The following is a 26,671-nucleotide window of genomic DNA, read 5'->3' as shown; positions in this document are numbered from 1 at the left end:
TGCATGCATACTAAAATGCGCTAATTTGATATTCCTCACTTTTCTCCCACTGAAACCTTGAGAACCGGAGTGGTGCTGCAGCTTCATCCCCCTCTTCTTCACCCATCTCTGTGTAATATGTATATCCCTGTTGGAGGGTTGCTAGACTGTAGAGACACAGGTCACTAAATCCCATTGTATATTAGAAAAGTATATGGACACTGCTTTGGCACATACAGATGACCCTACATAAGTTTGGTGTACGAGCAGGTTGTTTCCTTGGTGCAAGTGAGAAATGTGTTCACATAAAGAGATGTGAACAGAAATCTTAGAAAGTGGCAGATATGTATTATATTCTCAGGCCCACTGGACTACAGGTTAGAACTTGGGATCGCATATTTATCATTAATATTGTGAGTATATTGGATCTTATAGATGTGTCATCTCATTGTGTTGCAGAAAAAGGCAGAGGCGGCTCATCGGATTCTGGAAGGTCTGGGCCCTCATGTGGAACTGGTACGTCTCATTCATGATACATCGGAACTAAAATGTTTCACGTGTCACTTATCACAGGTGGGCAGCATCACTGGCATCTAGCGCTAATACTAGGGACTTATAGCTTCTAATGTTTCTCCATGGTACATGGAAGTTCTGGTATATGGTGTTGTGAATACATTGATTTTCCTTACAGCCACTGTACAACCAGCCGTCAGACACCAAGCAGTACCATGAAAATATTAAAATGTAAGTATCACGCAGTGTGTGCTTTCTAGTTGTCATCTTACTTGTAAAACAATTTGGAAAATGTTTTCGTATTTTCCTCTTTTCCTACTCTAGAAACCAGACAATGCGTAAGAAGCTCATTTTGTATTTTAAAAGAAGGAATCATGCCCGGAAGCAATGGGTAAGTAGTGGGCACTGGAGCCTGCACCGTAGTGCTTCATGTTCAATAGCGCATAACGTTTTACTATGTAGAGACCTGCAGTCAAAATATTAAGTCGTGCTCCGGAAAAAATACAGCATATGACGTGCTCCTGTAACGCCCCAGCAATCATCTGTTACCCCTATTACACAATGGCTGTTCAATAAATGGCTGATCATGTGGCTGTGTCCACTTCAGAAAGAGACGCTCCTCTTTCTGGCTTTTAGAAATGGACCCGCTCTATGATGTCTATCAGACTATCCCTATAAAGGTGAATAAAGCTGAAATAACAATAGACGCAGTAGGGTTGTATCCGAGTAACAGTGGGGAGACCAAAAGCAATGGTACTCTCCTGGTATGGTTGTGTGCCCACAACCTCTAATAGGCTTAAGGCTGTTACAGACCCACAAATCAATGTATAATCCAAAAATGCTAAGAAAGGGTTAATTCTGGGCCGCCAGTGGATCAAGGATGAGAGCTAATTGGTATCCAGAGATGCGGTTTATTTGTTAACGCATTTCAAAGTTCAAAATGTAATCTGTACAAACAAAAATGATGCGGGTCCTACCTCAGGAACCTACATTTATTTTTAAAAAATGGCTCCCCAACCCAAACTTGGCAATTGAGACGGGCACTGGAAGCTGTATTTGGATCAGAAGCGGCCATGTAGTTTCACACCTACATCTATCTACTTCAGACTTACAGAAATGGTATAGAAGTGAGTGGGAATGGCCTGACACACACCTGTCGACCTCCCCATTCAATCTTTACCTGTGCTTAGCTGTCTTTGTCGGTACCGTAGTCAGTGCATAGAGATTTGTGGTACAATTGATGAGAGTTCATGCAGGCCAACTCCCAACTTATCTAATACTGATCTTCTAATACGTATTTTTGCCTAAAGAATCTCTGTGTATTTCAAAACTAAGGCCTCCTTCACACACCCTCATATTTCCAGTAATAAAAAAACAGTAACTTGGCTATCCATCCCCCTTATTTTTAATAACAAGCTAAGATAAAGCAGACAACTGTGAGCTGGTCTTATTAGTATGGAAAGAGCCCAATAGTCATGGAGTTTCCCAGTGTATTAATATTAGCTCACAGTTGTCTACTTAGCATTTAATGGTTATTTAAAAATGGGGGACCCTAAAATAAATAACACACCCACCCTTTCATTTTTAATAACTAGCAAAGGCTAAGCAGGCAACAATGGACTGATAGTAATAGGCTGGGAAGGTAAATGGATATTGGCCTAATAAAACCAGCCCTCGGCTGCCCCAGAAATGGAACATCCGTTAGACCTATTGACCTGCCTGATGCTGGAAAAAAAAACGGACATGACCTTGTGTGGCTCACACGGACACATGGTCTGTGTGATCACACGGACATATGCGCGGCCCCATAGATTTAAATGGGTCTACGTGTGTAAGTGGTTCCAGAATGTGTGAAAACTGTCACCATACGTACTGGAGACATTGACGTGTGAAGGTGGCCTAATGAAGTATTATGTCCCTTTTCTGAGTGTTCTTCTTTTCCTCCAGAATAGCTAGATGCTCCCAAGGCCTTATTGAATATCTGTATCTATTGGGGACGTCACATGTGAAGGCAATAGCATTTGCTATTAGTAACATGTATAAAACGTGGCAGCCTCCATAATTTTTAGACTCTGGTGCATTATCAGCTTACGAAATGCAGGTTGCCGAAGGTCAGAGAGGCTCGGTGACAACCAGGAGGTAAATTGGAAAATGTAATAGAAATGTAATGGGCTTATGAGTGGTGGTTCTCTTCTATTAGTGCAGTGCACTGATGGTTAAATAAAAAGGCTTATTATCAGGTTGAGGTGCCGACTGTGCAGGGTTTTGGTGCCAGAGGACAGCTTAATGTTTCAAGGCACAAAAGCCCAGACGCTGATCCAGCGAAATACAAGGTAGAATTAATTAAAAGTACAGAAGTCTAACGCTCCTTTCTGACTGATCACCACGGCCTACTGAGAACATAAAGGCTTCTTTTCTTGCCAGCCAGCTGTATTCAGAAAGCCGAGTAAAGATGTAATTGCATTATACAATTGAAGGAAACCTACGTTGTTGCCTGAAAGCGAATGTATTTTTGATTTTCTACAGGCAAATCAGGTATTTAGTATCTCTATTCTCTAAAAAGGGAAAGTTACAGTGGGTACTGATCTGACACTTCTTCTCAATAATGCACATATACTAAGGCCTCATTCAGACTTCCGTCTATCCTGGACTGGCCACAGGTCCTCCTGACCAGAACTTGATTGCCCATATATGCCTACGATGCTGTGCGGTTTGGGTCAGGAGACGCGGCCAGTCCATATATTGCAGTCTGTACTCCGACCATGATACTTGGACGTGAGTGAGATCTAATAGTACATGGGATCTTTCAATAAGATTCTTTTCCGAAAGAGACAAACGTTTCTCAGGGATATCAATAAAGAGCTAATATTAATGAGGTCCCAGACGGAAAAAAATATCTAAACTGTAAAAGCGTTCTAAACTGCAGTGCAAAATGAAAATCTGTTTTCCATTTGCATCCAAATAAACAGAATACAGAATGTCCTGTCCTTCGCCTTCTGCCCTAAGATTAAGTTGAGCATAGAAGGAATATTTTACCATTGATAGTGCAAATGTCTTGATGAACTTTATAAAATGATGTAAAATGTGTTGTGCACGTTGGAAAATCTCAGGGGAAAAAAACACGAGTCGTACTGTTTTGGAGGAAAAAAACATCAGCTTTGTGTCCGTTGGAAGCCCTTCATATTCTAGAAGAAGCAGAATAGAACAAACTCATAAATACTCTGTTATGGCGGATGACTGAGGATAATTATCTCTGGACACTACTGAATGATTCTCGCTAAGCAAATGATATGGCTCCTGTCAGCGATCGCAGAGGACATGAAGGACCGGCGTCATTCTTCATATACAGCTCGAGCTCTATTTCTTCAGGACTCAGAACGTAGCATAGTTTACTATTATTCGGGCTACACTGACAGAACGTTAGTAACTCAATCTGCAAGGGAGTTTACAAGGAAAATAAACCTGTAAAAATCAGTGTATTCCCGGCAGTTGTGAAGGAAGGTGGCCTGATATACCAGGAATGAAATCATCCATGGTTAACAGGTGCTCAGGAAAATGATCGAGAAAAATCTGAATTTTACCCATGAGATTTTCACCCTGAGATTTTCCATAGATGATGTTCCCGGGGACGTCTCCTTTTAAGGGTAGATTCCCATCAACGCAGGACTCTGAAATCACCGCTGTATATGAGCTGCCTTGGCTGCTTTTCCGTGTGCTGATAAAGGGGATTACATTCTAGATGATGTAGAGTAACATGAGCCGTAGAAGTTTGTGCTCTTCATTTTCGTGGATGCATATTTCTTATCAGCACTGTTTTAGTACAGCTATGAAAAGTTTGGCAGCCTTTAAAATGCTAAGTAAATCACACAGGGAGGAATGAAAATCCCATTTGCCAACTGCCATGGCGTTTTTATTTGAGTCTTAGGAAGCAAAACCCCTCATCCAAGCAGTCATTACTGTAGTTGTGTTCCGGGTTTCCCAACAGTGCCGTGACTCCGAGAATATTCCCCTTACAACCAGATCCCAGCATTATGGAGTAGTTCCAAGGCCCCCTCTGGGGTTCTCACAATACTCAGAATAAAATGCACATGTCCGAAAGGCTTGCACCCACAATATTTTACTATAGATGATAATGTATAAAGATGTATTCATTGTAATTCATCCGATATAGTGCCCCATATGATGCCGTCCTACGCTAGAACTTTAGGGTATGTGCTCGTGTTAGTAGGGATGAGCGGACAATATTTGGGGCAGAAAAATCTTTGCCATTTCTGCCTCTCTTGGTAGGAAAAGTGAAGTAGCAAAAAAACGTTTTTGGTGAAGATTTTTCTCCTCTCAGTAAAATTGAAATCTGCAGCCAAAACGATGAAAGAATTGACATGTGGCAGATTTCAAGCTGTAAGTCACCAATAAGCAATGTGTGCCCGAGACTTCAGTAATCTCATTCACTTTGCTGAACTCGGGAATCCCTTCAGGTTTTGTGACAAATCTGCACTGAAAAAACGCAACGTGTGCACACAGCCTTATGGTCCATAATGCATAATATTGAAGCTTTCTCAGTGTCGATAGAGCATCCGCAGAGACGATAATGGCTCACAAACACTTATGCTACGTTTTGGGGGAGCGTCCCCTTCCTCAAGTGACGCACCTTATTACAATGCACCAGAGAACACATAGGTGGAGAGTTTCCACAACTAAAGTTTGGGCATCTAAGGCCGGCCATACGCCCTCGATGGCTGTTGGCCGAATGATACTTCGGCCGATTGTGCAGCCGACTTTCCCCTATATAGGAGCGCTCACATAAAATAGTGGCACTAATAAAATTGAGTAATGAAGGCAGCCACGATAGATCCAGCTCAGCTAGATTATCAATATGCAGGGTAATAAAGTGCACCTTGTGTGTTGCTGGGCTCCATGAATAATTCTTCTGTGGCCGCCTTCCCAGCATTGCTGCGTGTAATTGATCAGTGTTGCGGCTGGGTTAAACTAATTGTACATGGATTACAACCAATTTCTGTAGCTTCGAGGTATGAATACAAATGCAGCAAAGTTGGCCTGAATCCATGTGCAGGTGCCAGGGCCGGACTGGCCATCTGGTAATTCTGGCAAATGCCAGAAGGACCTGTCTGATCATTGGCTGCCTTATCTGCTACATTATTAACAGAATTGGTGTTCTCAAAATACCCATATTGTTAAGAGTTGTGATGGAGAACAAAGTCGCTGACTCCGTCACTTTCCCCAGCAGGTCACAGGAATCATTAGAAATATTGGTCTTATAGAAAATCTTCCTTTCCTCCATCCAGGGTAATATTAATAATATATCCCATCTGGTTCATGTGAACGGGGACATCATGGGCCTGTGTGATTTCAAGTCCCAGGGCTGAATTCCAGCCCCAGTCCGTACCTGGTAGGTGCCACTGGGTTCTAGTAGATTAATGTCAAGTACAGTCTGCCAGCTATTTTTCCAGTGAAAAATGCAAAAAAAAAACCTGACTTGCATCACTTTATGTCAATGAGGTCTGTCAGGATCATTGGGTCATGGCTTTTGCTTATAATGGTAGTTTTTGATGGGAAGAGAACATGGTGCCTCCTGACGTGTATGCTACTTTTATGCTGTGTCGTTTGATATTTTATTTTGTGGCTTATTTTAGGTGCCAGTGCACATTGGGAAGCATGTAAGCATCTTGGAGACGGTTATGATTAGTGACTCTGTTGTGATTGAGGTCTGAGTTACAGATTTGCTTGTTCTGATAGATCACTTTCTGGTGCAGGAACAGAAACTCTGTCAGCGTTATGACCAGTTGATGGAAGCCTGGGAGAAAAAAGTGGAGCGTATTGAAAATAATCCACGCAGAAGAGCAAAGGAGAGCAAGATAAGGGAGTATTATGAGAAGCAGTTCCCTGAGATCCGCAAGCAGAGGGAGCTTCAGGAACGCATGCAGAGGTTGGTGTTTAATCTTTATTACATTTAACCTTGTTGCACCTGCCAGTCAACATTACAGGTTAAGTAGTCGTTATTTTCCAATAAATGAACAAATAAAGGGAACTAAAGGGAATCTGTCACCAGGTTTTTGTAAACTAATCTGAGAACAACAGTAATGTATGGGTAGAGATCCTGATTCCAGCGATGTGTCACTTACTGGCCATGTTAGTGTAGGTTTGATAAAATCAGTTTTATCAGGACATTAGTATTAGAGGACTAGTAAACCTCCTGCCAGATAGTCAAGCATATTCACAAATGCAGTATAACCCCACCCTCCACCTCTGATTGGCAGCACACCATACATGGGCAGAAAGCTGCCAATCAGTAGTGTGGGCCGGTTTTATAGAGCTCAGCATTCAGTGAGATAAAACACTGATTCTGTCAAAACTGTAGCAACCAGTAAAGTGACACAACAAGGGAATCCTGGTCTGTACTTCTACATTAGGTTGCTCTCTGATGAATTGATGTTGCTTAATAAACATTATGTGATTTTACTTCTGGGTGTAAAACTTCCTGTCTTGTAGGTTTTTGTTTTTGCTTTCAGATGAAGTAGTAAAAACCTGGCAACCGACTCCCTTTTAAAAGTTTGACTATATTTGCTGTCCCATACCTTTGCTCAAGTTTTATGTAGGTGTAATCAAATTTGGGAATATTCTGAGTTTTCACCTTCCTGATCTTTAATTGTTTTGGCACCAAGTCCATAAAAACTACAAATTCACATATATACACATACATGTGCATGGTTGTATGTATGGTTATATGTATATATGTGTATATGTATATACAGTGAAGGAAATAAGAATTGATCCCTTGGTGATTTTGTAAGTTTTCCCACTGACAAAGACATGAACAGTCTATAATTTTAAGGGTAGGTTAATTTTAATATTGAGAGATAGAATATCAAAAATAAAATCCAGAAAATCACATTGTATAAATTATATAAAGTTATTTGCATTTTGCAGTGAGAAATAAGTATTTGATCCTTCTGGCAAACAAGACTTAATACTTTGTGGCAAAACCCTTGTTGGCGAGCTCAGCAGTCAGACGTTTTTTGTAGTTGATGATGAGATTTGTGTAATTTCAGGAGGAATTCTGTTACACTCCTCTTTGCAGATCATCGCTAAATCATTAAGAATGTGAGGCTGTCACTTAGCAACTCAGAGCTTCAGCTCCCTCCATAAGTTTTCTATGGGATTGAAGTCTGGAGACTGGCTAGGTCAATCCATGACCTTAATGTGCTTCTTTTCAAAACTCCTTTGTTGCCTTGGCTGTATGTTTTGGGTCATTGTCTTGCTGGAAAACCCAGCCACGACCCAATTTTTAATGTCCTGACTGAGAGAAGGAGGTTGTCACTCAGGATTTTATGATACATGGCTCCATCCATTCTCCCATTGATGTGAAGTAGTCCTTTGCACTTAGTAGAGAAACACCCTGAAAAAATAATGCTTCCACCTCAATGCTTGACAGTGGGGACGGTGTTCTTTGGGTCATAGGCAGCATTTCTCTTCCTCCAAACACGGCGAGTTGAGTTAATGCCAAAGAGCTCAATTGTTGTCTCATCTGATCCCAGCACCTACTCCCAATCACTCACAGAATCATCCAGGTGTTCACTGGCAAACTTCAGACGGGCCTGCACTTGTGCCTTCTTGAGCAGGGGGACCTTGCAGGCCCTGCAGAATTTTAAACCTTTACAGTGTAAATTTTAAACCTTTACCGCGTAATGGTTTTCTTGGCGACTGTTGTCCCAACTGCCTTGAGATCATTAACAAGTTCCCCCCATGTAGTTGTCATTTTGTATTTCTTCCATTTTCTTACTATTTCACCGACATTTGTCTCCTTCTCACCCAGTGCCTTACGTATGGTTTTGTAGCCCATTCCAGCCTTGTGCATGTCTATGATCTGGTCCCTGACATCCTTAGAAAACTCTTTGGTCTTGCTCATGTTGTACTTTAGAGCTTAGAGTTCGAGTCTGTGGACATGAGTCTTTTATAAAGGTGACTATGTAAGACAACTGTCTTTAACCCCTTTCTGCCATGGGACGTACTATACCATCCATGTGTCCTGGGACTTAATTCCCATGGACAGGATAGTACGTCATGGGCGATCAGCCACGCTCACGGGGGAAGCACGGCTGATCGCGGCCGGACATGGACCGCTCCCGGCACTTTAACTCCCGAAACACTGCGATCAAACATGATCGCAGCGTCCCGGAGTTGGCAGAGGGTCTGACAGCTTTGGAACGCTATTTGCGTTTGGGTAACTTACAGGTTTCCTTTAAATATCTCAACAAAACGTATATAACAAATGGTTTCTCCAAATTCAACACAAAATGACACTTTTAATGACTACTGCAGTCTAAGAATGATTCAACCCCTGAATAAAGTCCCTCATTAGGGCACACATTTGCAAGTTGCATCAGGTATGCTGGCCATGAGTTATGTTGACTGAGTTTTCTTTGAGAGTCAAGAAAGGGGTCCAAAATGTTAAAAGGTCATTATTGTGCAGCCTACTAATGTAGTAAGTGTTCCTGGAGTTAAAGTTGGAAGCATAGTTCACAAGATCAATGTTAAAGGTACACTGGCTATTTTACCTGGATGTGGCAGAAAGCCTACTAATGTAGTGAGTGTTCCTGGAGTTACAGTTGGAAGCATAGTTCACAAGATCAATGTTAACGGTACACTGGCTATTTTACCTGGATGTGGCAGAAAGCCTACTAATGTAGTGAGTGTTCCTGGAGTTACAGTTGGAAGCATAGTTCACAAGATCAATGTTAACGGTACACTGGCTATTTTACCTGGATGTGGCAGAAAGCCTACTAATGTAGTGAGTGTTCCTGGAGTTACAGTTGGAAGCATAGTTCACAAGATCAATGTTAACGGTACACTGGCTATGTTACTTGGATGTGGCAGAAAGTGGGTGTCATCAGATTCCTGATGAGGCAGGTGACTTAAAACCCTTGAGGGTTTGCAACAGACTTGCAGCAAGATTTGTTGGCAGGCTCTAGAGTTTCCATTTGTGCAAGAAATGTTTGCTCCAGTATTCTAAAAACCAAATAAATAAGCCACAGAAGTTTTCGGACTCTGTTCTGTGAAGTGATTTGTTAAAGCTGCACCTTTTTTAGCCTATGGATCAGCACAATGTCTGGAGGAGGCAGAATGAAGCACCAGCTAAATAAAACACCCTGCCTACAGTTAAGGAAACCTGTAGTTTGTGGAGGGCAACATGCATTAAATCAATTCTCCGGAAATCCTAGGAAAAAAACAGCATGCCTTTTTTGATGAAGGTGATCCTTGGACCTCATTGAACCTTCCAACAGGACAATGATTCAGAGCAAGCCTCACAGTCCAGTAAGACTTGGTTTCAGAAGAAGTCCTGGAAGATTCTAGAGTGGCCATCAAAAGCAGCTGTCCAAAGAAAATCTTTAATGTGATTTGAAGATGGAGTTTGCAGTGCAAAAATCTAAGAACATTAGTGAACTGAAGGCCATTGCGTGAGGAATGGGCTACGATTTCTTAGGAACGCTGACAGAGTTTGGCTGTTTAGATCTGCTTCAAAAATGATGCATAACTAATTCTAAGGCCTTCAGTTAGTAAATGTGGCACTTTTCATGCAATTTGAAGAAACCACTTGTTATATTAGTTGTCTTCAGTTATTTAGATTGTTCTTTATCATAATCAGCAGAAAGTTTGTACATTTTTCTGACAAACCTAATTAGCGATGGGGTTTGAATAATTGACACTAGCTGTATGATTACTGCAGAGAAAAACATAGTTAAAAAACTGCCCATAACCAAGCCTCATGGGGAGATTAGTCAAACATGCGAGTCATTGGTGGCTTCTCCTCGCCAACTGCCAATATCTGACAGGTCTCTCCCTATAAATGCATGCAGCGAGAGACCTGTCACTCCAGGGGAGCAGGTGCGGAGAAGCTGCCGGGGGCTCGCTGGTCCAACTAGTCTTGTGTGCATCTCAGTCCTTGACGGATTTTAAAATGTTTTTCTCTGAAACGGCACAGCCTTTGTAGCATACTTTGATGTAATTTTAGTTCTTCAGAGAATAATAGAAACCGTATGATACGAGTATATAATGAATCTGAAATACTCTATTTTTATCTAGAAAAATGGAAGAAAGTTAAATATTACTCTGGTTGACAATGTTTTTAGCATTGGCATGTTTCCATGTACTGGTGTTTTTATTGTTCGGCATCTCTGAATGTCTGGAATAAAGTCAGAAAGGGTGAAAAACATTAGCTTATAAGTATTATTACATCCAGTGAGACCCTGGGGTATCAAGTGTACTATGAATGTCTGCTGTGGCTATGTTAAGTTGCTCATCCATACAACCTGCTGGTGCATCACTACACATCGTTGAACATTTCAATTCCATTTCTCAGCAGGGTAGGACAAAGGGGAAGCGGTCTGTCCTTATCTGCCGCACGCAGTGAGCATGAAGTGTCAGAAATCATTGACGGCCTCTCTGAGCAGGAGGTAAGGATTCCTTCTGCTTTATTTCCTCTGCTGCAATGTCCAGTACACTGTATTATAGTTCAAATACACCTATGCAGATCGAAAAAGTATTTTGAAATGAAATTGAAAAATAACTCAAATCTAAATAATTAAATTAGATATCACCATTGTTTCTATAACAATGTTTTGGAATATCATTGTAATATACAGTTACTTAAAAGGGTTATCTGGGACTAGTTTATTTTTTTACTATGGACCTAAGAACAGGTAAGTAGTTGCCCAATGCTAGCTCAGAGCGTTCACCGACCGCTCCTGCCAGCAATTCTGCTGCTTCACGTTAACAGAGCAGCACTTCCTTTTTTGGGTTAATATGTCAATGGGGTGTGACTATCAAAGTCATATTGATTGACAGCCGGCTTCCCACTTTTATGGGAGAGCCGGCTGTCAATCAGCATGGCACCACCAGCCGCGTTGTCAACTGAGAGGAGCAGAAAACAAGCAGCTGCTATGTCGACGTGACGTCAACGGAAGCTGCAGGAGCATTCTGTGACCTCTCTGAGTCAGCAGAGATCGTCAGGGGTCAGAGTGGACAGATAGTTAGCGGCCACTTGCCTGTTAGTTTTTAGGCCCATGGTAAAAATAAAATGGTCTGAGATAACAGATTGTGTATTCTATGTGTCTATCTATGTGTCTATGTGTCTGCATTTAAGCATGCAATCATACATCCACTACTTAAAAAACCATCCCTCGACCAAAACTGTGCCGCTAACTATAGACCTGTCTCTAATCTTCCCTTCATCTCTAAACTCCTGGAACGCCTGGTCCACTCCCGTCTTATCCGCTATCTCTCAGAAAACTCTCTTCTCGACCCTCTCCAATCCGGTTTCCGCTCTTTACACTCCACTGAAACTGCCCTCACTAAAGTCTCTAATGATCTGCTAACAGCTAAATCAAATGGTCACTACTCCATGCTAATTCTCTTGGATCTCTCTGCAGCATTCGACACTGTGGATCATCAGCTCCTCCTCACTATGCTCCGTTCCATTGGCCTCAAGGATACCGTTCTCTCCTGGTTCTCCTCCTATCTCTCCGACCGCTCCTTTACTGTATCTTTTGCCAGTTCCTCCTCCTCTCATCTTCCCCTTACTGTTGGGGTCCCCCAAGGATCGGTTCTAGGTCCCCTCCTCTTCTCCTTGTACACTGCCCCTATTGGTCAAACAATCAGTAGATTTGATTTCCAGTACCATCTCTATGCTGATGACACCCAATTATACGCTTCTTCTCCTGACATCACGCCAGCCTTTCTAGAAAACACCGGCGATTGTCTAAACGCTGTGTCTAATATCATGTCCTCACTATATCTGAAACTGAACCTGTCAAAGACTGAACTCCTGGTGTTTCCTCCCTCTACTAATGTACCTATATCAGACATTGCCATTTCTGTGTGTGGTTCCACTATTACTCCCCAGCAACAGGCCCGCTGTCTTGGGGTCATACTTGATTCCGAGCTTTCCTTTGCCCCCCACATTCGATCACTGGCTCGCTCTTGTCATCTGCACCTCAAAAACATTTCTAGAATTCGACCTTTTCTTACCTTTGACTCTGCAAAAACTCTTACTGTTTCTCTTATTCATTCTCGTCTCGACTATTGTAACTCTCTTCTAATCGGTCTCCCTCTTACCAAACTCTCCCCCCTCCAATCTGTCTTGAATGCTGCAGCCAGGATCATATTCCTCACCAATCGTTACACCGATGCCTCTACCTTGTGCCAGTCATTACACTGGCTACCCATCCACTCCAGAATTATTATTATTATTATTATTATTATTATTATTATTTATTGTTATAGCGCCATTTATTCCATGGCGCTTTACATGTGAGGGGGGTATACATAAAAACAAGTACAATAGTCTTAAACAATACAAGTCATAACTGGTACAGGAGGAGAGAGGACCCTGCCCGCGAGGGCTCACAATCTTCAAGGGATGGGTGATAATACAGTAGGCGAGGGTAATTCAGTATAAACTTATTACCCTCACTCACAAAGCTCTTCATGGCTCAGCACCACCCTACATCTCCTCCCTTGTTTCAGTATACCACCCTACCCGCGCCCTCCGTTCTGCTGATGACCTGAGATTAGCATCCTCAATAGTCAGAACCTCCCACTCCCGTCTCCAAGACTTTACACGTGCCGCGCCAATTCTTTGGAATGCACTTCCCAGGTCAATACGATTAGTCCCCAATCCCCACAATTTTAAGCGTGTCCTGAAAACGCATTTATTCAGACTGGCCTACCACCCCAACACATTAACCTAATCTATCCCTGTGTGGCAGAGCCAAAAGTTTTACCATAACCAGGTTCCCCGCATCATGTTCCCACATGCTTTATGCCTCCATTAGCCCTCTGTGTCTGTACTGTTACACACTTAACATTATGACTGGTCCATACAATCAGGGTAACTGTTACCACCCACCTTTCGTGTCTCCCTCTTTCCTCATAGACTGTAAGCTTGCGAGCAGGGCCCTCTTTCCTCTTGGTTTTTGTTATAATCTACTGTATGTGATTATTGTTATGCTGTAATGTCTATTGTCTGTACAAATCCCCTCTGAAATGTAAAGTGCTGCGGAATATGTCGGCGCTATAAAAATAAAATTTATTATTATTATTATTATTATTATTATCTATTCTTTCGTTTCTTTATTAAACCTGTCAGTGTGAGTTTACTGTATAGCGCACTGAATTGCCGGCTTTGCTAAAAGACACCGGGTGCGTATTTCTCGCAGGTCACATGTGTGGTCCGTGTCTAAGGCTGGTTTCACATTTGCGCTTTTGTGCGCAGCGCATCGTGCGCACCCGTGCGCATGCGCACTGCGCACCTATGGTTAACATGACGTGCGCATGGTCTTGCGCACACTTGCGTTTTCGTGCGCATGCGTTTTTTTGTCTTTTGCGCCAGGCGCGCCAGACGCAACATGTTGCATTTTTTGGTGCGCCCTGTCTCGGCAAAAAAACGCATGCGCACGCTTGCGCACGGAATGCGCAAAAAAACCACATTGAAGTCTATGGGAACGCATGCGTGCGCATGGTCTTGCGCACGGCTGCGTTTTTTTGCGCATGCGTTTTTGAGTGAAACAAGTCTAGAATGTTCTCTAGACAATGGAAAAAACGTCACACTTAAAAACGCATGCGCATAAAAACGCAAACGCATGCAAAAACGCATGTAAAACGCAAACAACGCTGCGTTTTTTTTACGCATCAGCGTGCGCATGACGTTAAAAAAACGCGCGTTTGCTTTGCATTTTTCTTTGCGTCTTTTATGCGCCCGATGCGCTGCGCAAAAAAACGCTAATGTGAAACTAGCCTAATCCGTATTTTTTGCGCACCCATAGACTTGCATTGGCGTACTACGGCTGTAGTACGCTGACAATCGCAACATGCTGCGATTGACACGGAGCCTAGAATACGGATGAGAAATATACGGCTGGTGCGAGGGACCCCATAGAGAATCATTGGTCCGTGTCTAATGCGTGCTTTTAGCGCCTCTCACTCGGCTGTATTCCTCGCCACTGTGACCCCGGCCTTACACTCCATTACAGATATGTCTGTCATGGAGCTGGTTGAGGTATGTGGAACAGACTCAGGGGCTGACCCCACTCCACACAGGACAGCTGGCATCTGCTTCTAGTAGCAGCCACCGGAGCTATCTGAAATGCATGTGTTAATCACTGACAGTGGCATTTAAACTGCACAATTCTGTCCAGTCATCCAATCCAGGAGTCCATTGCCCCCTTTTCACCTGTAACGTGATCACAGGGTGCTGATGGGTTTCTGTCTTATAGCCAGACTTGATAGGCGGCCTTGACGATGACTGGTGCAAAACTAAAGTATTGCAGCATATCGTACAAGGGATAAAACAACTGCAGGCTCAAGTCCCTTATGGAAAAAAAAAAGTAAATATATATTTAAAAAAAACATTAAAGTTACTCCCCCATTCCTCAGTTACAAATAAAGAAATGTAAAAAAAAACATTGGGTTTAACAAGTTTCTTAAAAGCCTCATGTTTTAAAAAGGGAAGTTGTTTACTCTATACAATAAATGTCTCAAAGCAAAAACAAAAAAAAAGCCATAATTATATTGTAATTTTTTAATTGCCGCACCTCCCACACTAACGTAATAATAAGTGGTCGATACATCTTCTTTACCCCAAAGTGGTACCATTTTAAAACCACAACAAAAAATCAAACCCTCAATAGAAAATAAAAAGTTTTATAGGTCTCAGAAAATTGTGAGTTTAAAATTTTCTCCAATAATGGATGCCATAAAAACAAAACCCCCCAAAAACAATGGTGGCATTGCATGTTTTTTCACCAGTTCACCTGGAATATTTTACTACTCTTCTGTACATATACGTGTATAGTAACGTGTGTGATGACTTTCCAAACAAGCCCTAATACAGTCATGTTGATGGTAAAATACAAGTTATGGCTCTGGAAAGGAGAGGTAAATGGGAATGTCCTTTCAGTTGGTGTTTGCATTGATTTTCCTTTTTACCTTTCTTAAGCTTCCCAGTAATTATCTTTCGGAAATGTACACATGCTCATTATTGGACCTGTTTTCAATCTACACAGTGTGAAATTTGTTAAATGAAGTCTTTGTGCTCCAGAGCTGCTCTTTCTATTGTATATTGGATTTGGAAGTTATAAGTATAGTTAGAATACTTGCCAACAAGCCCAAGATTACAGGCCAATTTTGTAAACTGAACACAAAAGGTCATGAATATGTTAATTAACATGCTTCTGGGGTCGGTCCTATCCTGAACAGAACGGGACTTAACATGCCCCCAATATTAGATTATAATCTTGATATTTTGGGAACTACTTTATACTTCTAATGTTGTTGGCTCAACTGGTGAGGTGGATTCACTAAGTCGTATGTCAGAGGGAGTCCATAATAGCAGCACGGATCAGATGATGCAGCGGAGCAAGAAGCAGGACAGTATGTGGAACAGTGAAGACCGTTAGAGCTTGGATATATAGGATAGTAGGTGGATCAGTGAAGCTTGAAGTGTTAGATGCAGTAGAGCCAAATGTGCAAAAGCACACATGAACAGCAGAGCTGAGCAGGCAATCAAACACTTTTTCGCAGAAGTACGGGTAGTGCACAGGAATAGCAGAATTGAGTAGGCAACCATCCTTCCTTAGTGTGGGAGTACAGGTAGCAAACAGAAATGAAAATACAATTGAGTAAGCGTTATGTCACATTGATACTGCAGAGTTGAGATTGTAGACAGCTGCAAGAATAGCAGTACTGCAGTGGTAGTGGGAGCTGGGTTGTACTCAGGAGAAGTTTAGAAGATAAGTCGAGTCAGACACCTGTGGATTGGCTCCTTGAAAGCATGTGGTAGCAGTGTGCACTACTACCTGAATACTCAGGCAGCCCTAAAAGGCTTTGGATGATGCCATCAGTGGTGCATGCAAGGTTACCAAAGTAATCCAGCATGATCTCGCCCAGAAGGAGCTGGCCCTAGGGGAAGGAAGTAGCAGAGCCCGGCACAGGAGCAATGACAGGTGACGAACAGCTAGTAATTTTGGAGACATGGGCTCTCTTCAGGTTGTTCTTGTAGTCTCACCTGCAGATAAGTCTACACAGACCCCTTCCCTTTCTCATCTTTGTCAGTCTTGTGTACAGTAGCTTGCACCCATAGTCACATGTGTGCCTGTTGTGGGAACTTGATGAGGAGCAAAATAGGGTGGTAAAGTATTGTAAGTAGTAGACAGTTGTGATATATGAGGTGCTGTTGCCCATCCTGACCAATCCAGTTTCAGTTTTCATGTCATAAGCTGCCCTGGAGAAGAGAACGTTGAGCTGTGATTGGCTGCTGTGGGCGACAATACCAGTATTTTTGTTGTTGGCAGTCTTGATGGCTCCCAGGGGTGAAATAGCCGCCACTACAGAAGCTGTCCTCAGGAAATGTTGAACAAATAACAGGATTCATAAGTTAATAGAATCATTTTGTGAAATCTTTCTAACAGTTTTTTGATACTGGGAACATTTTTGCGAATAAAGGAAATGTAGTTCTGTGTGACATTGCTTTTCCAATGATAATGGGAGGTATTGATGTAAAAATGATACATTTTGTGAGAGAATAATTTAGTATTTATGGTAATTGTCATTCCATTCTGGGTGACTGCCAAAATCTATCCAAAAGTCAAGTGTTCCTTTATTACAGCAGTGATGTCTGCTGCAATGACGCCAGCTATATTTTACAAATGAGGTGTTTCGTCTGGGCAGACCTACATAGCGGTTTCTTCCCCCAAGTGAACTGAAATTCTGTCAAACGTCCCTGAAGATTTTTGTTTGTTTGAAAATTAGTCATACACAAGAGTAGATGTGTCGTTGGTCGATTTTACTTGACAGTGCCATAATACACTATGTAACGAATCGCAAGTTTTTGGCAGATTTCAAAGGTAGCTTGTCACTGTAGGCAGCCTGAGTGCAGCCAGGTATATTTGTCTCTCATATGCCACTTTAGTTATCTAACCAGGGATCATAGATTGAGATGAGACTATTGGCCTGCTCTTCCCAGTATCGCTCTAGAAGATTGACAAGTATGTCACTATGGAAGACGCCTCTCAATCACCTCAACTAATCTAGTCTCCGGAGCGTTTCGGAGGAAAGTATACGTACCTGCAATTATGCACATAGGCTGCGACTCATGAGCCCACATTTTGGGAAGAGTTAGAGATGAGTGAACCCGAACTTAAAAGTTTGAGGTTCGTAACGGACAGTTATTGTCCAAAACCAATGTCATTTGCTGATTAAAATATAGATTACTTTGATTATAATGACATTTCCTTTTTGTTATTTTTTATTGTCAGAGAATGCATTTGTTTCGTTTCACCAAGTAGCACTAGGGTCAGCACGGTGGCTCAGTGGTTAGCATTGTAGCTTTGCCATAGACAACATCTGCAAGGTGTTTGCTGTCCCCATGTTTGCGTGGGATTCCTCCAGTTTCCTCCAAAGACATATTGATTGGAAATTTAAATTGTGAGCCCCTTGGGGACAGTGATGAAAATGTCTGCAAGGAGCTATGGAATTGATGGCGCTATATAAGTGAGTAAAATAAATAATTAACTCTTGCGTTAAGATACGTTTAAATGTTGAATTCTATGGACATAGGAGAGAAGGAGCTCCGCTCACTGCTGTTAATGGCGTTGTGAATCACTGACGGTGGCACTTACCATAAACCGTGCAATCCTACCTGGTGTTTATTTTGTCCATTCCCATGAGTCTCCGTGGCAGCTCCCTGCTAAATGCCTCTGGGGCTGCCATGATGGTACTCCTGTACTCCCATAATAATTCAAATCAACTGCCTTTTATCCAGTAAATTAACACAAAAAATTTTTTTAAGCATATTTGATATTTTTTTTAAAGTTCAGAATTTTTTTAAGCCATAGAAATGGAAAAAAAACTTTGGTATTGGCATATTTGTACTGATCTGGGCAGTCATGTTACCAGGTCATTTTTTTTTTACAACACAAGCCATAAAAGAAAACCCAAAAACTGGCACAATTAAGTTTTTATTTTTCACTATTGCACTTCAATTGAATTTTTTTGTTGTTGTTCCGCCTTACATTTTCATGGTAAAAACAATGGTATTAATCAAAACTAGAAGTTCTTTCACAAAAAAACAAGCCTTGATACAGCTATGTTGATGGGAAAATAAAAAAGTTATAACTCTTCGAAGAAGGAGAAGGAAAAATGGAAGCACATGAACAAAAAGTGTCCTGATCCTTATTTGCATGAAAATAAACAAGTTTGCAATTGACTTGCTTTTTTTGATCTGTGATCATTCTCCTGCAATGAGAAATTCCATCTTACATAGTGTACAGCTTGTTTCCATGGAGCCTAGCCATCAGAGCCTGGGCCAGTGTGCTCTGTAGATACATTCCAGGAGAGGGGTTAACTTTTCACTTACCAGCCAAATCTCTGTCCGGCCCACTGATGTGTATACAGCAGTTAACTCGCCTCCTTCACTCTGAGGTCCTGACAGGGCTCTTATCAGTCCTGTGTAATCACAATCCCTCCTCCTCACTCAGGCCCCCATCATCATGGTTCTCGATGACTAGAGCCCTGTGCTTGTTCAATTGCCCTGTTATCTCGCAAACAAAGTGATAACACTGCAGACTCAGAACAAACCACTGATAGCTGAAAGTATTACAGCAGAACTTGTGCTGAGCTTCATAGTTCTACATAAGCTACAGCTCTGCTACTCATCAGAACTGTCGCTCAAGGATGAGAGCCCACCCTGCCAGGAGCAAGGAAGTGAAGAGGCTGGAGAGTTTTGAGCTGCTTAAGAAACAACTTGAGAATAACCCTTTAATGGGTTTAATTAAGTTAAAGGAAATGTATACATTAGATGTTCAGTTGTGCATTGTCGCCTGTTTTTTTTTCTGTCTATTTCGATACCATATACAGTATAGGAAATGTGCAGTGCAAGAAAGACCAGTGTGGACTGTTATTTGGGAAGCTGTCCTCTTCAGTTGCACATGTTTTGTTATTTAGAAGAATTCTCATGTCCACCAAGGCAGTCTGGTATCTGTGACTACTCACAGCGTTGTTTCAGATGTAGTGTGAATCTGTTGACAGCTGGTTACATGACCTCTGTTATAGCCAGACGCCTCATTGGCACCTGCTTTTTGTATCTACCCAACCTCAGACACCTATGTAAATTACTCAACAAGGACTTGCAAGAAGAACTTGACAACTGTCACTGACATGATTTTACTAGAGGTCATGGATTGGATAACCCCGAGAAAGGCTATTCCTGCCAGCTATGGTCAGTTGTGGCAATATTCCGACATGTTATTGTCAAACGCATAAGATCAATTGCAAAATCTAACAGTGGAGTGAACCTTGTGATTATGCTTGCCGTTGTTTTCCATGTGGTATCTTCTTCTTTATAATTGTGAATTTCTTATAGAACCTGGAGAGACAGATGCGTCAGCTGGCAGTCATCCCGCCCATGCTGTTTGATGCTGAGCAGCAGCGTATTAAGTTCATCAACATGAATGGCCTGATGGATGATCCCATGAAGGTGTACAAGGAGCGGCAGGTCATGAACATGTGGAGTGAACACGAAAAAGATACCTTTAGGGAGAAGTAAGTTTTTGTCTGCCAGCAGATTCACATTGACTCAAAATGTCTGATATATTATAGGCATACTTAAGAAATTTTGATCAGTGGAAGTCTGGGTGCAGAGACCCCCTTTGATCTCCAAGCAAATGAGTAGAAGCACTTAATATTGTACTGCTCTCCTCCAGTGCTGAAGACTTGCTCATAGACTTTCTATGGAGACCTCTTTGGTCTCCTAGAAGAGCAGTTCTCAGCTATCATAGAATGTTAGAGTTGGAAGGAACCTCGAGTCATCGTGTACAAACCCCTCCCCCCCCCTCAATGCAGGATTAACTAAGGCTACTTGCACACTTGCGTTCTGTGGCGCAGCGCTTGGCCGCTGCTAAGCTCCGCCCCCGGCCGCGCCCTCTCCGTGAGCTCCTCCTATGGGCGCATGACGCTGCATGCGACCTGCGTCCCTTATATTAAGCATTGGGTACACATGCCATGTGCTGGCGCGCTTTTGCCGGCGCATGCGCCTTTTTGGCGCTGTGCCGTCGTGCACCAAACGCACCCTGTTGCATTTTGGTGTGCTCGGCACAGCGCCAAAAGGGCGCATGCGCCGGCAAAAGCGCACCAGCGAATGGCCTGCGTGCCCAACACTAAATATAAGGGACACAGGTCGCATGCACCGTCATGCGCCCGTAGGAAAAGCTGACCGGGGGGGTGCAGCTGGGGGCGGAGCTTGGCGGCGGCCGAGCGCTGCGCCACAGAACCCAAGTGTGCAAGTAGCCTTACTAAGACAAATGTTTGTCCAGCCTCTGTTTCAAGACTTCCATTGAAGGAGAACTTGCCACCTCTCATGGCAGCCTGTTCCACTCATTGATCAGCCTCACTGCCAAAACAGTTTTTTCTAATCTCTAAACTGTATCTTCCCCCTTTCAGTTTCATTTAATTGCTTTTCGTGTTTCTATGTGCAAATGAGACTAATGATGATTCCTCTACACTGTGACATCCCTTCAGATATTTGTAGACAGCTGTTAAGTCTCCTCTTAGCCTTTTTTTTTGCAAGCTAAACATTCCCAGATCCTTTAACCATTCCTCATAGGACATACTTTGCAGTAAGCTCACCATCCTGGTAGCTCTTCTCTGAACTTGCTCTATTTTTTCAATGTCTTTTTTTTCTTTTTTTTTTTTTTAAATGTGGTGCCCAGAACTGGACACAGTATTCCAGATGAGGCCTGATCAAGGAGAAGTAGAGGAAGATAATTACTTCAGTTGATCTAGATTCTGTGCTTCTCTTAATACATCCTAGAACTGTTTGCCTTTTTTTTGCTGCTGAATCACACTATTAACTCAAGAGCAGTCTGTGATCTATTAGTATGCCCAAAACATTTTCACACGTGTTGTTGCTTAGTTCTATTCCTCCCATTCTATAGATGTAATTTTCATTTTTCTTGCCCAGATGTAGAATCTTACATTTCTCCTTGTTAAATACCATTCTATTAGTCGCTGCCCTTTGCTCAAGCTTATCTAGATCCTTCTGAATCCTTTGTTTTCTCTAGTGTTAGCTATCCCTCCAAGCTTTGCATCGTCTACAAATTTGATCAGTTTACCTTCAGTTCCCTTATCTAGATCATTTATAAAATTGTTGAATAATACTGGGGCCAGGACAGAGCCTTGTGGTACTCCCAAAAATCACTATCAAATATAAAGGGTCTCAAACCAAGAAATCATATAAAAAAACCCTAAAAACGATACTTTATTATTAAAAGACCAAAGGTCACACCACAAAGTGAACAAAACTAAACAACAACGTGTCCATTAACATCCAATTACAAAAAACATGTAATGGGGGTTACCTAGGAGTCCCTAATACAGTCTAACGCTCAATCCTTCCTTACCGCGGAGGTTGGCACCTTAGGGGGAACGTTGTGGCGCCCCCGCTCAACGGTGGCTGTCCCTAGGGACCCTGATAAACCCTGCAGCCACTCGGGATCCCTTCCCCGATACTACAGGGACCCCTATCATTAGACAGAGATCAACTATAATAAGGAGGACCCTAATCCCCAAAAGGGTTAAAAACAAAAGGAACACATTAGTATACTGGCATTAAGGTGGTGACATCGTGGTGACGTGAATCAAATAGATACAGTAGAGAAGGTCCACAGCATATAGAGTATCCAATATCATTTACATGAGGTTAGATCCAAATGGCACAAAAACCCGGTTCAACTAACTAAGGGTCAAATTATAAATCTATCCTCGCACACCTTAAGTAAAGAAGAATCTATTGTGCTATCAAGAGGACTGAATTGTGTCCCCTCTAACAGTTACAACTGTTTTGAGTGGGTGAAGGACCTCAATCTGTTCTGCAGAAAACTAAAATGGAAAAATTTTTTTAGACATAATGACCGGGAGGAGTGCCATAGACAAGGCCTTAGTGATGAGGACATTGAGAGTTACCAAGCACTCATGGGTCTCCTCAGAGAGAATGAGAATCTCCCAGTAGATGGAAAAGGTCCCTTTACTAAACTTAAAAACAAGAGTGAAAAGATGCCACCTCAAGGGGATACTAAGAACATTGACATTTTTGCATCACTAGTTGACAGAGATCTCAAAAGGATTATGAAAAGATCTAACTGGGATGATGAGGAGAATCTGGCAATGGGTCTGAAGAGAAATGACCATTTGATTATTAAATCATCTGATAAAGGTGGTAACCTTGTGATTATGAATCATCTAGAATATCGCAAGATGTGTCTAAATATTCTGCAGGACGCCTTTACCTATGAGGTCCTGAAGGTGAGTCCACTATTGGACTATAAGGCAGAACTTAGAACCTTAGTTGATGAGGCTCTTTTGAATGAATTAATCTCTAAAACTGAATCTGATTTCCTTGTACCCAAGTTTCCAATGATAGCGACCTTTTATGCACTTCCAAAAGTACATAAAGGTATAGATCCTTTGAAAGGACGCCCAATTGTCTCAGGGGTGGACTCCCTGATACAAAATTGTGGGATCTATGTAGATCAAATTCTGCGTCCATTTGTGACCTCACTTCCCTCATATCTGAGGGACACATCGGACCTATTACTAAAACTGGAAGGTATCCATCTTGAGGAAGGTACTTGGTTGGGGTCTATTGATATAGAAGCATTATACAGTAGTATCCCACACCAGGAAGGGATCAGCAGTGTTGAATATTATCTACAGCAAAGGTCAATTGCTTGCAGAAAGCATAATTGCTTCGTATCATCTCTTCTCAATTTCACCCTCACACGCAATGTTTTCACTTTCGACGGTAGGTTTTTCCACCAGCTCAGGGGCACTGCGATGGGGAGTCCCTGCGCCCCGTCGTATGCTAATTTGTTCCTGGGCTGGTGGGAGGAGACTATTGTGTTCGGAGGTGACACTAAATGGTGGCAGCAACACATCTCTATGTGGTATCGTTATATAGATGATGTTTTTGTTGTATGGTCAGGATCGAAACAACAATTTGAGATGTTCGTCAATGAGCTTAACCATAATGTTATCAATCTCAGATTTACCTTTGAAATTGAGAAGCAAGAACTGGCCTTTCTGGATATTAAAATCAGGAGAGAATCTTTCGGGAATATTTCAACGAGTATTCATCGTAAACCTACTAGTACCAACAGTCTGCTTCACTGGCAGAGTCATCACCCTGTCCCTCTCAAGAGAGGAATCCCTAAAGGCCAGTTCCTTAGACTGAGGAGAAATTGTTCGAGAAATGACCTCTTTTATAGCCAGGCTGGGGACATGTATAACAGATTTAGGGAAAAGGGATATCCGACACATGTTTTGGATACAGCATTAAACTTTGCTGAAAGAGCGGATAGGCAGCAACTCCTACAGAAACGTACTGTACGGGATACATCTGAAATAGTGAGAATTATAGGTACATTTGATGATAAACATCAAGAAGTTAGGAGAATTATTGCAAGACATTGGGATATTCTGAGATTAGATCCGGATATTGGAAGTCTGATAGGCGAACGCCCCAATATTACATTCAGGAAAGGGAAGTCCATTAGAGACATGCTAGTACATAGTCAATACAAGAGACCGGAACCGAAGGGTACGTGGCTTGAAAGGAAACCTATTGGTTTTTTTAAGTGTGGGGACTGTAGCCTCTGTAGATGGATGAAGCCCAACAAATTCTTTTGTAGTGCTGCCACGGGGAAGACCTTCTACCAACGCAATTTCTCAAACTGTAAGACCACTGGAGTGATCTATCTGGCCACTTGCTCTTGCCCTAAGGATTATATTGGGAAGACGAAGAGGGAATTCAGACGTAGAGTAGGCGAGCACATGGGAGACATCAGGAACGGGAGAGACACCCCTTTGGCTAAGCACATGCAATTATTTCACAATAATTCCCTTGCTGAGGTCAGGTTCACGATTATTGAGGTAGTGAATATTAATCCCAGAGGAGGCAATACGGATAAAACCATCCTGAAAAGAGAGTGTGAATGGATATTCAGGATGGAGAGTCGTGAACCAAGGGGACTAAATGAACAACTGTCCTTTGCCTGTTTTTTGTGATTTTTCATCCTTTTCACGGGTCTGCTATATATCAATTTTTATATTAAACCCGGATATAGTTCCTATGAGGACCAAATGTAAGACTGGACTGTTTTCCAAATTCTTGTTAAGGTCTAGGTTTAAGACCTACATGGATCTACCATGACAAATTCTTTTGATGATTATTTCCCCCTTATATTATTAGGGACTTGACACCCCGCCCTGAGACCACCCAGATGACCAAGGTTGTCTGATATTGGCCAATCACAGATTTATGTATTGACTTAACATACACTAATAAAGGATTCAATGCACCTATTAACAGGGTGTCTTATTTGGCACCATATTCAAGAGATGAACACGGGCATTAAAATGCATGTTACTTATGAGGATAGTAGTATATATTGCCTTTGCTCTGCTAATATAAAGTATCGTGTTCAATCATAGATTTATACATTGGCCAAATATATATATATAAATAGAGGACAGAATGCACCTATTAACATGATGCTTTTTATCATGGATCTACACTGTATGTGTCTCATCTGGTACCATATTTAAGAGACGAACATGGGCATCAATTGTATGTCATTTGTGGAGCTAGCGGTATACACTCACTGGCCACTTTATTAGGTACACCTGTCCAACTGTGTGTTAAGACTTAATTTCTAATCAGCCAATCACATGGCGGCAACTCAGTGCATTTAGGCATGTAGACATGGTCAAGACAATCTCCTGCAGTTCAAACCGAGCATCAGTATGGGGAAGAAAGGTGATTTGAGTGCCTTTGAACGTGGCATGATTGTTGGTGCCAGAAGGGCTGGTCTGAGTATTTCAGAAACTGCTGATCTACTGGGATTTTCACGCACAACCATCTCTAGGGTTTACAGAGAATGGTCCGAAAAAGAAAAAAAATCCAGTGAGCGGCAGTTCTGTGGCCGGAAATGCCTTGTTGATGCCAGAGGTCAGAGGAGAATGGGCATACTGGTTCGAGCTGATAGAAAGGCAACAGTGACTCAAATTGCCACCCGTTACAACCAAGGTAGGCAGAAGAGCATCTCTGAACGCACAGTGCGTCGAACTTTGAGGCAGATGGGCTACAGCAGCAGAAGACCACACTGGGTACCACTCCTCTCAGCTAAGAACAGGAAACTGAGGCTACAATTTGCACAAGCTCATCGAAATTGGACAGTAGAAGATTGGAAAAACGTTGCCTGGTCTGATGAGTCTCGATTTCTGCTGCGACATTCGGATGGTAGGGTCAGAATTTGGCGTAAACAACATGAAAGCATGGATCCATCCAGCCTTGTATCAACGGTTCAGGCTGGTGGTGGTGGTGTCATGGTGTGGGGAATTTTTTCTTGGCACTCTTTGGGCCCCTTGGTACCAATTGAGCATCGTTGCAACGCCACAGCCTACCTGAGTATTGTTGCTGACCATGTCCATCCCTTTATGACCACAATGTACCCAACATCTGATGGCTACTTTCAGCAGGATAATGCGCCATGTCATAAAGCTCGAATCATCTCAGATTGGTTTCTTGAACATGACAATGAGTTCACTGTACTCAAATGGCCTCCTCAGTCACCAGATCTCAATCCAATAGAGCATCTTTGGGATGTGGTGGAACGGGAGATTCGCATCAGGGATGTGCAGCCGACAAATCTGCGCCAACTGTGTGATGCCATCATGTCAATATGGTCCAAAATCTCTGAGGAATGCTTCCAGCACCTTGTTGAATCTCTGCCACGAAGAATTGAGGCAGTTCTGAAGGCAAAAGGGGGTCCAACCCGTTACTAGCATGGTGTACCTAATAAAGTGGCCAGTGAGTGTATATTGCCTCTGCTCTGCTGGATTGGAGGATCGGGTTCACCTGTTTCTATTGTGCTTTGTTCTGGATGCTTTCTGCCGGCTTTCATTGAGTGCTATGCACCCGCTCTGAATGCGGGCATTGAATGGCCGATGGTGGACATGCGCAGTAATAGGGATGTATGATGGTGGTGCTTCCCAGCTGGAACCCGCACGGTGGACACTTTTGTGTTAGGGATGCAGTGAGTGCACCTTTGAGAGG

General features: G+C 42.4%; 1 protein-coding gene across 15 annotated transcripts in view; it reads left to right on the top strand.

Moving 5' to 3' along the window:
• The window catches only part of NCOR2 (nuclear receptor corepressor 2), a 545,344-nt gene that overhangs the window by 303,740 nt on the left and 214,933 nt on the right, over positions 1 to 26,671 (top strand). For 12 of the 15 annotated variants that reach the window (XM_073586128.1, XM_073586134.1, XM_073586131.1 and 9 more), the window contains exons 7-12: positions 439 to 495; positions 671 to 723; positions 817 to 883; positions 6,264 to 6,436; positions 10,868 to 10,961; positions 19,925 to 20,103. In XM_073586128.1, coding sequence (XP_073442229.1) covers positions 439 to 495; positions 671 to 723; positions 817 to 883; positions 6,264 to 6,436; positions 10,868 to 10,961; positions 19,925 to 20,103 — 623 coding nt within the window. The remainder of the gene's footprint in view (positions 1 to 438; positions 496 to 670; positions 724 to 816; positions 884 to 6,263; positions 6,437 to 10,867; positions 10,962 to 19,924; positions 20,104 to 26,671) is intronic. The other 3 variants (XM_073586135.1, XM_073586129.1, XM_073586124.1) reach the window with 1 other exon arrangement.

The sequence above is a fragment of the Dendrobates tinctorius genome, unplaced genomic scaffold (assembly GCF_039654945.1).
Source record: "Dendrobates tinctorius isolate UK_male_01 unplaced genomic scaffold, ASM3965494v1 ptg000090l, whole genome shotgun sequence".
In the NCBI taxonomy this organism is placed as follows: domain Eukaryota; kingdom Metazoa; phylum Chordata; class Amphibia; order Anura; family Dendrobatidae; genus Dendrobates; species Dendrobates tinctorius.
The sequence above is the reverse complement of the archived record's forward strand: the minus strand, read 5'-3'. Positions and strand labels throughout refer to the sequence as shown.